This window comes from Ipomoea triloba, chromosome 1 (assembly GCF_003576645.1).
Source record: "Ipomoea triloba cultivar NCNSP0323 chromosome 1, ASM357664v1".
Taxonomy (NCBI): domain Eukaryota; kingdom Viridiplantae; phylum Streptophyta; class Magnoliopsida; order Solanales; family Convolvulaceae; genus Ipomoea; species Ipomoea triloba.
This window is the reverse complement of record NC_044916.1, coordinates 15,830,619-15,843,872: the sequence shown is the minus strand read 5'-3', so window position 1 is coordinate 15,843,872 and position 13,254 is coordinate 15,830,619. Positions and strand designations below refer to the sequence as shown.

General features: G+C 42.5%; 1 protein-coding gene across 1 annotated transcript; it reads left to right on the top strand.

The window, feature by feature from the left end:
* The first annotated feature begins 945 nt into the window (after positions 1-945).
* LOC116002354 lies at positions 946-2,046 on the top strand. The gene has a single exon (XM_031242499.1). The coding sequence runs from the start codon at positions 946-948 to the stop codon at positions 2,044-2,046; it is 1,101 nt and encodes a 366-aa protein (XP_031098359.1).
* Positions 2,047-13,254: the final 11,208 nt, after the last annotated feature.

Sequence of the window (13,254 nt, the reverse complement as noted above, 5' to 3'; positions counted from 1 at the left end):
GGAGTATCATGAGGAGTGGATGATGTATATCAATACTTGCAACTTTCTAGACCACATCACATTGTTCGAGGGTGAGTGGCACCTCATTTGGGGCACCTATACTGGCCCGGTGTACCACTCGTTAGACTAGGTAGTGCCTAGGGTGGGAAGTCAAGTCTGACCTTTTGTGTATATATCTTTTGTAGCCATGCTAGTGCTAAGATGGCTAGTTAGGTCGGGTCTAGCTCAAACTCTCTTGGTGGGCTGTAACTAAACTTTGGTACATGTTAGTAGCTAGCTTAGCCACTCTTTTGTTGATGTTATGAAAATATATATCAAGTTATGATGGTCATGATGATGTAGTACAGTTTCCTTATCTTTAGCCTGTGCATCTAGAATGAATCCTATCTATATGTGATTGGGTTTAGTCTAGGTGTGGCGGTAACCACTCCGGCTGTTCGGTTCAGCCAAGTACGGGTGTTACAAGTTGGTATCATAGCCCTGTTTCGAGTCAGAATCCTAAGTCAAACTTTTTCGAGTCAGCTCTAGTTTCGAGTTAATCAAGTTTCGAAGTCAACTTAGGTTCGTTAAGACCAATCTAAGTTATTTTTACAGTTTGACGAGTACAAGTTCGGAGCAGAGCTGGAATGGAGGCCGGGTGGCATAAGAAGGGGGTATTCCACTTTTACTCTACAGAATCTCACGGTTCTGGTCGTTAAATAATATGGTCAATATTTGTGTTTCCCTGCATGTGGTTGCTTAAGCTTTTGTAAGTGAGCTTGCTAGCGTAATGTGTTGATTATCATTATGCTACGTTTGAAACCCTTGCTTAGAGGGTGTGAAAAGGGTGAATGTTAGGAAGGACTGTATAGGACTTGAGTAGGTGCTATACTAACTACCTAACTAACTAATTCCGTAAGGATTTCTATACCTCAAGTACTAACTTGGAATTATCGTTCAGCAAATATGCCGCCGAGACGAAATGCACCTGCGGGTGACAACGATAATACCTCTGCAATAGATCGTATGGCTCAGGCAATGGAGAGGATGGCTGAGTTTATGCTAGCTCAGCAAGGTCGAAACCAAAACCAGGGACAGCCACGGGTGGATTTTGCTAAGGCAATCGCCAACCGACAACCGCCGTACTACGCAGGTGAAAAAGATCTAGTGATTTTGGAGGAGTGGATCCGAACGTTCGACAAGTTGCTCAACGCAGTGAATTGCCCTGCGAATCAACGAGTATCTTCTACAGTCTATTACCTGACGAAAACCGCAGACAACTGGTGGGCAACAGTCGGACCTAATCTCTTGCAAGACCCAGCGTTTGGTTGGGAAGAATTCAAGGTGGAATTAAGGGAAGAATTCTACACAGAGCGTATTAAGGGGATTAAATGCGAGGAGTTCCTACGACTAAAGCAGAAGGGAGCAACTATCCAGGAATATTATGACCAATACGTTGAGCTGATGCGTTTTGCTCAAGAGATCGTACCGGATGAGGCAAGTAAGGCAAGGAGATTCGTTCGGGGGTTGGACTGGAGCATAAGGGGAATGATCGCACCATTCATGTGCTCTACCTTGAAAGAGGCGTATGATAGAGCCTCAGATCATTATCAAGTATACCTAGACCAACAGGAAGTCTACGGCCGAAGCAAGAGGAAAGCTGATGGCAAGTCTCGGAAGTTTCCGGCAGGAAACAAGAAGGCCAACCAAGGCAGCTTCAACCCAGTACGAGGAAGAGAAGGAGTCAATCTGGGGAACCGTCCTGCTTGCCCAAGATGTGGGAGGAATCATCCCGGAGAAAACTGTCAAGGGATGAAGTTTAGATGTTACAAGTGTGGTCTCCTGGGGCACAAATCTTTTCAGTTCCGAAGTCAGGAAGACAGTCCCCAAAAACCTCTGCAGAATGTGAATCAAGGAAGGAGATTCAATGGGAATGCCGGCCAAAAGCCCGCAGGAGCAGAAGACAAGAGGACCAACTCCCAGTTTGTGAATCTGGGAAGACCAGCGAATGCCACGTTTGGTTCCAACCACAAAGGAAAGCAAGTGAAGGGAGAAAGCAGCGGATAGAAACAAGGCAGGATTTACGTCGTCAATAGCGCTCAGGCTCAGGCTAGCGACGCCGTATCTGGTACATTCCCCATAAACTCAGTACTCGGATTAGTCCTATTTGATACAGGGGCTACCAACTCATTTATATCCTCTGCGTTCGCTGATAAACTAAAGTTAAGGCCTACTACTAAGTTAGATTTAAATGTCACAATGGCTTCGGGAGTAGTAGTATCCTGTAAGGATGGTTATGACAACGTTGCTATAGAAATAGCGGGGTTTAACTGCCCCGGAAACCTGATTCGTTTTGAACTTGAAGGCATCGATGTAGTACTCGGGATGGACTGGTTGGATAAGTACAAAGCTCGGATCGTGTCTAATGAGCGAAAAATTGTCTTGCAAGGACAAAAGGGAAGGAGAATATCCTACCGGGGAATTGACAAGCAACCCAAATCAAAGTTGTTGACGATGCAGAAATTAAAGAAGTACGTTCGCCAGGGATGCGAAGCGTATCTCTGCTTGGTGGAAGACGCCGAAGTAGAAGAACTCGAGATGGACCGAATTCCAACTGTATGCGAATTTCCTGACGTATTCCCCGACGATCTCACTGAGATGCCACCAGAAAGGGAAGTGGAATTCACTATCGATCTTGTACCAGGAACCTCACCTATCTCAAAAGCGCCTTATCGGATGGCACCCAAAGAGATGGAGGAGCTGAAGGCACAATTGGCAGAGCTGTTGGAAAAGGGATTTATTAGACCAAGCGTATCGCCTTGGGGCGCACCAGTGTTGTTCGTGAAGAAGAAGGATGGGAGTCTTAGATTGTGCATTGACTATAGGGAACTCAATCGAGTCACAGTAAAGAATAAGTACCCGTTGCCCAGGATCAATGACCTATTTGATCAATTGAATGGAGCGGGTGTATTCTCGAAGATTGACCTACGGTCAGGGTATCACCAAGTGACTAACGCCCCAAGAACCTTTATGGACTTGATGAACCGGATTTTCCTTCCATACCTGGATAAATTCGTCGTCGCTTGCATAGATGACATCTTGGTCTACTCTAAAACACCGGAGGAACACGAGGAACATCTTAGGACAGTGTTACAGACACTAAGGGAGAAGAAACTTTTCGCAAAGCTTTCAAAATGCGAATTTTGGAAAAGAGAAGTCGCATTTCTTGGTCACTTTTAATCACCAAGGAAGGAATAAGGGTGGATCCAGCCAAGATACGAGCTGTAATTGAATGGGAAGTGCCCAAATCAGTTACGGAAATCTGCAGTTTCTTAGGTTTGGCGGGTTATTACCGAAGGTTTGTTCAGGATTTCTCAAAGATAGCAAGACCACTGACGAACTTGCTCAAAAAGACGACCAAGTATAGTTGGAACGGAGAATGCGAGCAGGCATTTCAGGAGCTTAAGAAGAGATTGACCACCGCTCCAGTGTTAACTCTACCTGTTGGAACGGAAGGTTATGAGTTGTACACTGATGCGTCTCACAAAGGACTAGGATGTGTCCTCATGCAAGATGGAAGGGTAATATCGTATGCTTCTCGACAATTAAAACCTCATGAAGCTAACTACCCGACACATGACTTGGAACTGGCGGCAGTGGTATTCGCACTCAAAATTTGGCGACACTATCTCTATGGAGTCTCATGCAAGATTTATATAGACCACAAGAGTTTAAAGTATATCTTCACCCAGATGGATCTCAATTTAAGACAAAGGAGATGGTTGGAGTTGATTAAGGACTATGATTTGGAAATTCAATATCACGAGGGTAAGGCAAACAAGGTAGCTGATGCCTTGAGTCGGAAGACAAACCATGCTCTTTGGATATTACCCGAGCAGTTATGTAAGGAGTTTCAAGGACTCAATCTAGAAGTGAAAATGTGCGGTCAAGAGGAACAAGAAAAGAAATTATATTACATGTCGGCCACCCCAACCCTATTTGATGAAATCAAACAAGCACAAGAAGAGGACAATTGGGTGGAGTGCATCAAGGAGAAGATGGTTGATGGAAAACATGGGCCATTTGAACTACACCCGGATGGGAGCATAAGATTCCAGGGTAGGTGGATAATACCAAAAGGGTGTAAGAAGATAATGGAGCAAATAATGAAAGAAGGCCATTACACACCTTATTCAGTTCATCCTGTCGGAGATAAATTGTATATGGATTTGAAACAAAACTTTTGGTGGTCGGGCATGAAAAAGGATGTAGCTGAATTTGTGGCTAGATGTTTGAACTGTCAAAAGGTCAAGGCAGAAAGAAGCAAACCAAAGGGATTATTGCAACCATTAGAGATTCCGCAGTGGAAATGGGACTCAATCTCTATGGATTTTGTGGGGGGATTGCCTAGGACTAAGGCGGGAAACGATCAAGTGTGGGTCATTGTTGATCGACTGACCAAGACAGCGAGATTCATCCCGATGAACAAAACATGGTCAATGGAAAAGTTGGCAAGAGCCTATATTAAGCATGTGGTTAAACACCACGGGGTAGCGCAATGTAACCCCTCGTCTATTTCGATAAGTTTGAGGTTCAGAAAATATGTCTTTAAGCTATGACATTCATAAGATAAGTGACCGATGCTTCAAAATAATTTTTTTTAAGGAAGTATAGTTGTTATTAAGTTGCGATCGTTCGTGCCGGTCACGAACCGTAAAATTTTAGGAGCTGGTATTCGGACCCGATTATCCTAGGAAATGGATTATTAGACACCATATTATTATTCTTGAACTTCCTATTCAATTAAATCAGCCCATAGCAGCGAAAATTTATTTTGATCGTACATCGCTAAAATTTCGCGGTGTACCGAACCTAGCCCAATTTTGAGGGTTAGTCTGGAATAAATTTTTGGTTTCGAGAATTATTCTATCCAGATTATTTTCTACCGAAACTTTATCTGTTTGGACCCCAACTGATAAGTTTAAAAATACACCATTATTTTATTCTATTTTAATTCTTCCATGCAAACATTCCCCTCAAAGTACTAAGTGTCTAAAACATGTTTATTCCCCTTGTCCTTTTGGTCTTGCCTTGGCTGAAATACCAAGAGAGGGAGAGAGTGTGAGCTTTCATCTTCTTCATCCTCTTCTTCCTTGCTTCAAGCTTCCATAGCCAATCTCCACACAAGTCTTCAACTATTCGGTAAGTTTGCGGTTTTAGTCGGTTAAAAAGTCTTGATTTCTTCCCTAGAACTTGATTGTAGGTAAAGATTTCTTAAATATGTTGTTATGGTGGTGTATTCTACCTAGGGTTTTTCGGTGAAACTCGGGGATAAAGGTTCAAGACTACTTTTACGGTGATATTACACACTTGTGAGGTAAGGAATTCCCTTAAGTTGGAATTAGTCACTTGAATTTGGATAATTGATTTTAGTTGAAATATGGTGTTTTTGGAGCTTTGGGAATATTTTCGTATACAAGTTCATAGCTTGGATATGCTTGTATATGTTGTATTTATGTCTATATAAGCTTATACTTGTGGAAATAGAGAAAGGAAATCAGGACAGATTTCTGTCAGTAACTTCCGTGAATTTCTGGGAAAAATCGGTAAATTATTTTGGTCCAATTTTTTTTATACATGTAGTTCTATAAGTTTAGAAACCGCATATAAACTTTCATAATTTTTGGAGTAGTATAAGTATGGTTTTCGGAATTTTTCCCAAAACTGGTCTAGAGAAGGAAAAATGCTGGACAGCACACTGCCAAGGGCAAAAATGGAATTTTCTGTGTAAATTCGTGAACCTAGGTGACCAAAACTTTTTATGAACATCAAGTAATATGCGTTAGGGTTCTACCATAAAAAGTTCAAGTGAAAAAGAGTTCGGGAACTATTTTTACAGGCTTAATCTTTCGGACTGCGCAAAACTGTAATTTCTGGACAGAAACTGTCAAAATCAATTTTGACAAAAATATTTTTTTTTTTGTAACAAAACTAGTGACGAAATTTTGGGATGTCACAACCATATTTGGATGAAATAAATTATTTTGAAAATACTATTTGATTCCAGGAAAGAAAAAGAAAAATGTTTTCAAACCCTTAGTTTATGGAATAAGGTGGGGACCTTCGGGAAGGCTTAAACGCCACGGCCCGGGGTTGGAATAAGGTTGGACCTATGGGAGGGCTGGAGTGCCATGGCCCTAGGTTGGGATAAGGAGACCGACGGGAAGGCAGGGAAATGCCACTGCCCAAGGTTTGAGAAGGAGAATTGAGAAATGTTCAAAGTGCTTACTCAGGGGAAACTAAGTGGAAAATTTTTGAGTATGAAAATTATTGTTATTCTGGGCTGCGGTTCAGATTATTATAGAGCTGCGGTTCTATATGCAGTATGAAAATTGTTGTTACTCTGAGCTGCGGTTCAGATTATTATAAATATTAGAGCTGCGGTTCTATTTGCAAATGATGAAATTCCTGGAAATGTGAAATTTTGCAAACTTGTCTGAAAAGGGCATGAAAATTATTTTGAGTGGCAAGTTATGACTTCATTCTTATTTGAGAAAAGCTTTATATGATTTAACGTTTATACGCTATTATACTATCTATAAATCGTTTCGTTACAGGCAGATTTTCAAATCACGGTAAGACTTTATATAAAGCTTTTAGATTATCTATGTTTTCAAACCTTTGTCTACTTTTAAGTGACAAATGGATTTCCTTACTTAGCCGTCGCGCGCTAACTGCACTTCAATGTGTTTCTTATCAGTTGCAGTTTAGTGTGGGACCTTGTAGCCGATGAGCTCGGGATAGAAGGGAAGTACAGGTTGAGGTCTACTCTTTGATGTAGACAGGGATTGTTATTAATGTTGTAAGTTTAGCCTGTGCACTTAGAGTGGAGTTTGTCAAAGAGGTGATAGAATTCACTCTAGGTGTGGCGGTAGCACCCGGTTTTCTGTTGATATGATGTAAGCTTCCGCAATGTATTATTAGGGATTTCGTAATAAATCCAAGATGTGAAAATTGGGGTGTTACAGATTGCTCAAAGGCTCCAAAGAGGGAAAGCCCCGGCAGAAGAAAACAGTGCTAGGGACGCTAACACCCGTTATATAGAAGTATCCACTGGAACTCAAATTTTACTGATGACAGCAACCATGCTAGGGCGGTACAAGCAGTTGTTAAATTACCCTATTGTGCAATGGAGATATGTAGACTTGAGAGTATTGGAGGATTATGAGTGCAAATATGGACTGGAGAGGTTGATTGCAGAGCCATATTGGAAGAATCTGTTAAGCTGGAGACAGGATACCTTTATCCCTCTAGTACATGAGTTTATCGCGAGCTTGAAGGTTGACGGAGTGGCTGGAGATCTCTACAGCCCTACCATTAAGTTTAGACTCTTCAACCAGAACCATAACATATCGGCCAACCGTTTGGGTGTTCTCCTTGGATTCTACAATGAGGAAGACCAGTCGAAGCACTGGTACAGGAGATTGAGGCATGACTTTGGAGACAGGGACATTTCGAGAAAATATTGGTCGATGATCGCAAGACAAGGAGTCGAATGGGAAGGGTCAAGAGTGAGAGTCTCTCAGACTGTAAGAGAGGATTTAAAGGTTTTATGGAAGGTGATCGCTAATTCATGGGAAGGAAGGCCTGAGACATATGACCGAGTCTCAAAGGCGGAGCTGTTCATACTTTGGAGTATGGACACCAGGAACTCAGTGAACATGAGCGCGATTTGTAGGAACTTGCTTGTTGCACAACAGCAAGAGTCAGCCAGGGCAATCTTTATAGGCCCCTTGGTGACGAGGCTATGCGTCTCGCTGGGCAATCAAATGAAAATGAATTGGTTTGAACATCGGCTTCCAGGAGCGCACATAGTTTCTTTATCTCCCGAAGACGTCGCAAAACTTCACTTGAGATAACAAGCGCGGACGAGGGTAGATGAGGAGATGGCGGAAGATCATGCTAACACGCCCATGACATCCCCAAGATTCACACCTTCTCCGATGTCATTCAATTCCCCGTCTCTCTCGGACATGTATTGTAACCCCTCAGTTATTCCGGCAAAGTTAGGGTTCGAATTTTATTTTTTTTTAGGCTAGTTATTAATAAGCTGCGATCTACGTACCGGTCACGAACCGAAAAATTTTTAAGGATGTATATACAGTTCGAATTTCCCTAGAAAGTGGATTATTAAGTACGATACGATTAATCCTGAACTTCCTATTTAGTTCAAGAGAAATTTAAACGGACTGTAAGAGTGAAATTGTTACGGACCTTCGTACCTGTATTTCGCGAGATACCGAAAAATTTCCAATTTTAGTTGTTAATGACGAGATTATTTTTAGAATAATTTTGGTGTTAGAATTTTCCCGAATTAAGTTATAATCCTCCGAACCTTTATCTGTTTTGATCCCAAACCGGCAAAATAATCCCTACTCTTCAAGATCTACCATAGAATTTTGACAAGTGTCACCCTTATTACCACATGGTGATTAAATAGTGTTTTGTCATAAGAAGTATGGGATGATCATACTTGTTAACTTAAGCTTCAAGCCATCTTTCCCATCACTCTCTCTCTCTCTCTCATTTTCGAAAATAGAAGGGAAAAGAAGAGGAAGAAAATTTCATTCTTCTACATTGTGATCCAAGAACTCCATAGCTTTTTCTTCAACACAAGTGCTCCATAATAGGTAAAAACTTTGGTTTTGTTCGGTTAATATGACTAGAATCCTTCCTAGAACTTAAGTTTAAACTAAGGGTTCATGAAAATATTGTTATCATGGTGATTTTTGTTTAGGATCTTCGGTGAAAAGTTTGGAGGAGAAGATCACCATCTTTCTACGGTCTTAAAAATTCACTTGGGAGGTAAGGAATCCCTTAAGTTGGTTTAGTCACTTGAAGGTGAACAAATTCTAGTAAATTATGTGACAAGGAATTTTATGTGAAAGTTATGTGCTAAGTTATGGATCTACAAGTTGGCTCAAAGAAATTACACTTTAATGTTTGGTAATTTTGTATGCATGTTCATAGTTAATTTATGCATGTATATGTTGTGTTTATGTTCATATAGGCTTATACTTGTGAAAATAGTGGAAAATCGGGGCGTTACAACCCAGTTTTTGCTGCCCGAAGTTGGCAGAAGCGGATGGACGCGGCCTTGGACGCGCGTCCACCGCGCGTCCATCGGCGCCCAGAGTTTCGGCATCACGGCCGAAAGGCCCGACGCGACCACGGACGCGCGTACGTGGGTGCCCAGAATTTTGGCGTCACTGCCGAACGAGCGGACGCGGCCCGGACGCACGCGTCCGCCGTGCGTCCGACGCTGCGGACATCAGCGAGTCTGCGCGACGCGGTTCCGTTTTCGACCGAACTTTCTTCTGATGTTTTTGATCCTGAATGTGATGATGTTTGGAAGGCCTACGGGCAACCGAGTCAATTCTCTTTTTTTTTTGAAAGTTCAAATATTATTTTGTAAGTTACGTTCATTAATTTGGAGAAAATTGTGTTTTTAAGAAACAAGTGTGACCCTTGTCACTTGGAATTTTATGGTGAAAAGTCATTGACAAAAATGTGCATTTTTGGAAACATATTTGGATAAGAATAATTGTTTTGGGACATCATGTGTTAATACTAATTAAACTCAAGGAAAGAAAAGAATGTTTTGAAAACCTTAGTTTCTGGATAATGTTGTCGAGATGTTTGACTTCACGGGAGGCTTGTGAGCCGTAGCTCGGAAGTTATTGAGATGTTGACTTTACGGGAGGCTTGTGAGCCGTGGCCCGGAAGTTATTGAGTTGTTTGACTTTACGGGAGGCTTGTGAGCAGTGGCCCGGAAGTTATTGAGATTTTGACTTTACGGGAGGCTTGTGAGCCATGGCCCGGAAGTTATTGAGATGTTGACTTTACGGGAGGCTTGTAAGTCGTGGCTCGGAAGTTATTGAGATGTTGACTTTACGGGAGGCTTGTGAGCCGTGGCCCAGAAGTTATTAAGATGTTTGACTTTGCGGGAGGCTTGTGAGCCGTGGCCCGGAAGTTATTGAGATGTTTGACTTTACGGGAGGCTTGTGAGCCGTGGCCCGGAAATTATTGAGATGTTTGACCTCACTGGAGGCATGAGTGCCGCGGCCCGAGGTTCTTGAAAATATTCCAAGTATGCCTTACACATATCCAGGGGGAAACTAAGTAAATTTTACTAACTATGAAAATCTAGTTACTTCGTAACTAGTGTTGGTCCCAAGGGGATGGGGTACATGTCTAGAGGGGGGGGGGGGGAATAGACTTGTATAAGATTTTGCAAATCTTTTTCGACCTCTCGTGTGTATTGGACTTAGGATGTTTAGGTCCGATACCTCACAAGATGAAGACAAAGTTTTATGCGCAGCGGAAAAGTTATCCCCTTTTAGTTAGCACGAGTTTGAGTTAGTTCGAGAGGTGCGGTTATATGCAGTGCAGTTCGAGAGTTAGATAGCGAGAGATAAAAACAGAAAGTAAATGCGAGAGAGATTTTTAAGTGGTTCGGCCAACCCGCCTACGTCCACTCTTCTTCCAGAAACTCCCTGGAAGGATTTCACTAAAAACTTCCCTTTCTAGTACAATATCGAGCGCTTGAGCTTTGATCACGAAGCCCGCCTCAAGCCTCAGGTTTTTCGCCCCGCTTCTTGTTGCTCCACCTATCGAGCACTTGTTTTTCGCCCCGCTTCTTGTTGCTCCACCTATCGAGCACTTGAGCTTTGATCACCAAGCCCGCCTCAAGCCTCAGGATCTTCACAAGACAGCTCCCAGGTTACTCCGCCTCTCCTAAGGTTTTTCTCCCCGCTTCCAGTTACTCCACCTCTCGAGCACTTGAGCTTTGATCACCAAGCCCGCCTCAAGCCTCAGGATCTTCACTAGACAGCTGCCAGGTTACTCCACCTCTCTTGCTTAATCCAAAGCAAGGACTTTTGGTTGTCACAGTTAAATGTAACAAACTCCAATCTGACCACAAGCTATCGTTGAATCAACTTCGATGTAGAGCAGCTTCGGTCACCTTCCAGATGTGTAGCAGTTTAAGCTTTGTAACTCTCTCAAACACTAAGATGTGTTTTCTCGCTGTTTTTGAATATCAGGATGATATTCCAAATTTAGCACTTGCACTTGAACGTTTGAATCAGACACCTCTTAAGATTTTCGAATTAACCAACCTTCTTCTTTTTGAGCTTTGTGTCTTCACGTCCTTTTTATATGAGAGTTGAGGAATAATTCCGTTGGAGGGAAAATTATTCCGTTTGAAATTTGTCTCCCATGCTGTGTATGGGACTTGCATCTTTTCAGCATTTTTCATGGAGTGGTGGTCTTGTAACTTGAACCTTTTGTTTGGTAGTGGATGTTCCATAATCCACTTTCTTGAGTCCATGCTCCACTTGCTACTTTTGGTAAAAGTTACTCTTTTTTAAATTCCCATTGATCCTCGTTTTAGGGAATAAGACCGACTTTGGATTGGTGCACCTTCTATCCGTTTGTTGTGGAATTTTGACGTGGCATCCACTTCTGGCACCTCCTTAATATTTTATCTCCATGGTATTCTTCTTCTCCAAACTTTATCCATGCTTCCTGACCGTCATTCAGCCTTTTGGAGAAGTGTCAGTTTATCGAGACCAAAGATGATGTCTCGTCCCCATGTATCGAGAGATCTATCTCTCGAACTCTGCTTATGTCTCGAACTGGATTCTTGTGTCGAGAGATCCTATCTCTCGAACTTTGCTTGTGTCTCGAGACTTAGTTGATGTCACGCAGACCCTTATTCATCCAGTGTTGTCCCGTGCCTTCTTCTGATCTATCTATAAAATTACAACACGAGACTTCTAAGATGTTCCCACAAGTTTCACTTTAAGCTTAAATATTTTCCGAGTTGAGCTCAAGTTACCCGGTTGTATTTTCGCTCTTAGTTTACTTGTCGAACTTACATATAATTCCTATCTTTCAAGACTTAGGGGATTCTTAAATACATTTTGGTATCATCAAAACCTATTACATTATGTTCCTAACAACTAGGTCGCAAAATAAAATGTCATGAGTTCTGAACAGTAAGTGTGTGTGTTGTGGAACTCACTATTTTGAATTAAATGGTGGAATTCTCGGAAATGAAAGTATTATATGCTGATATCACTCATATACTATGCTATACTTTCTTTTGTTGATAATCTGATTGCAGGTAGATTGCAACTTATGGGTAAAGTTTACAGTTTTCTGAGTATTATGTTTGTTTTTGAAACCTTTGTTTACTTTTGAGTGACAATGGATTTCCTTACTTAGCCGTCGTGCTAACTACACTTCGTTGTGTCCTTTGTCAGATGGAATCTAGTGTGGGCTCATGCAGCCCCGCGGACTCCGATCCATCGGAGTTTGAGTTCCCCGTCTTAGATTACGATGACTACGTACATTATCTGTCTGATGATGACCCGTTCGCCCCTGGCTATGCTCCAGACCCTCCAGTGCTGACTTGTACTCCCGACCCTGTTCCCACTTCTATCTCACCAGCGGTACCGGTTTGGTCACCTGCCCCTGTTGACCCGTTGTGTCCTCTGGACGTCATCCAGGCTAGGTATGGGTTTTATCCCATAGAGGTTTTACCCGGGAGTGATCCCCTCGAGTTTATCGTTCGCTATCCCTACCCGTGGGACCCGAGTCCCCCGGAGTATCATGAGGAGTGGATGATGTATATCAATACTTGCAACTTTCTGGACCACATCACATGGTTCGAGGGTGAGTGGCACCTCATTTGGGGCACCTATACTGGCTCGGTGTACCACTCGTTAGACTAGGTAGTGCCTAGGGTGGGAAGTCAAGTCTGACCTTTTGTGTATATATCTTTTGTAGCCAAGCTAGTGCTAAGATGGCTAGTGAGGTCGGGTCTAGCTCAAACTCTCTTGGTGGGCTATAACTAAACTTTGGTACGTGTTAGTAGCTAGCTTAGCTACTCTTTTGTTGATGTTATGAAAATATATATCAAGTTATGATGGTTATGATGATGTAGTACAGTTTCCTTATCTTTAGCCTGTGCATCTAGAATGAATCCTATCTGTATGTGATTGGGTTTAGTCTAGATGTGGCGGTAACCACTCCGGCTGTTCGGTATAGCCAAGTACGGGTGTTACATGTATTCGCCGTTGGATTCTTCAATGTATTCTCCACCACCGAGAGAGCCCGGACCGTCTGTACCTCCACCACAACCTGAAGAGCAAAACCCCAACTCCTCTAGCTTCAACATTCCGAGCTGGTTCACCCAGTCACTGATTG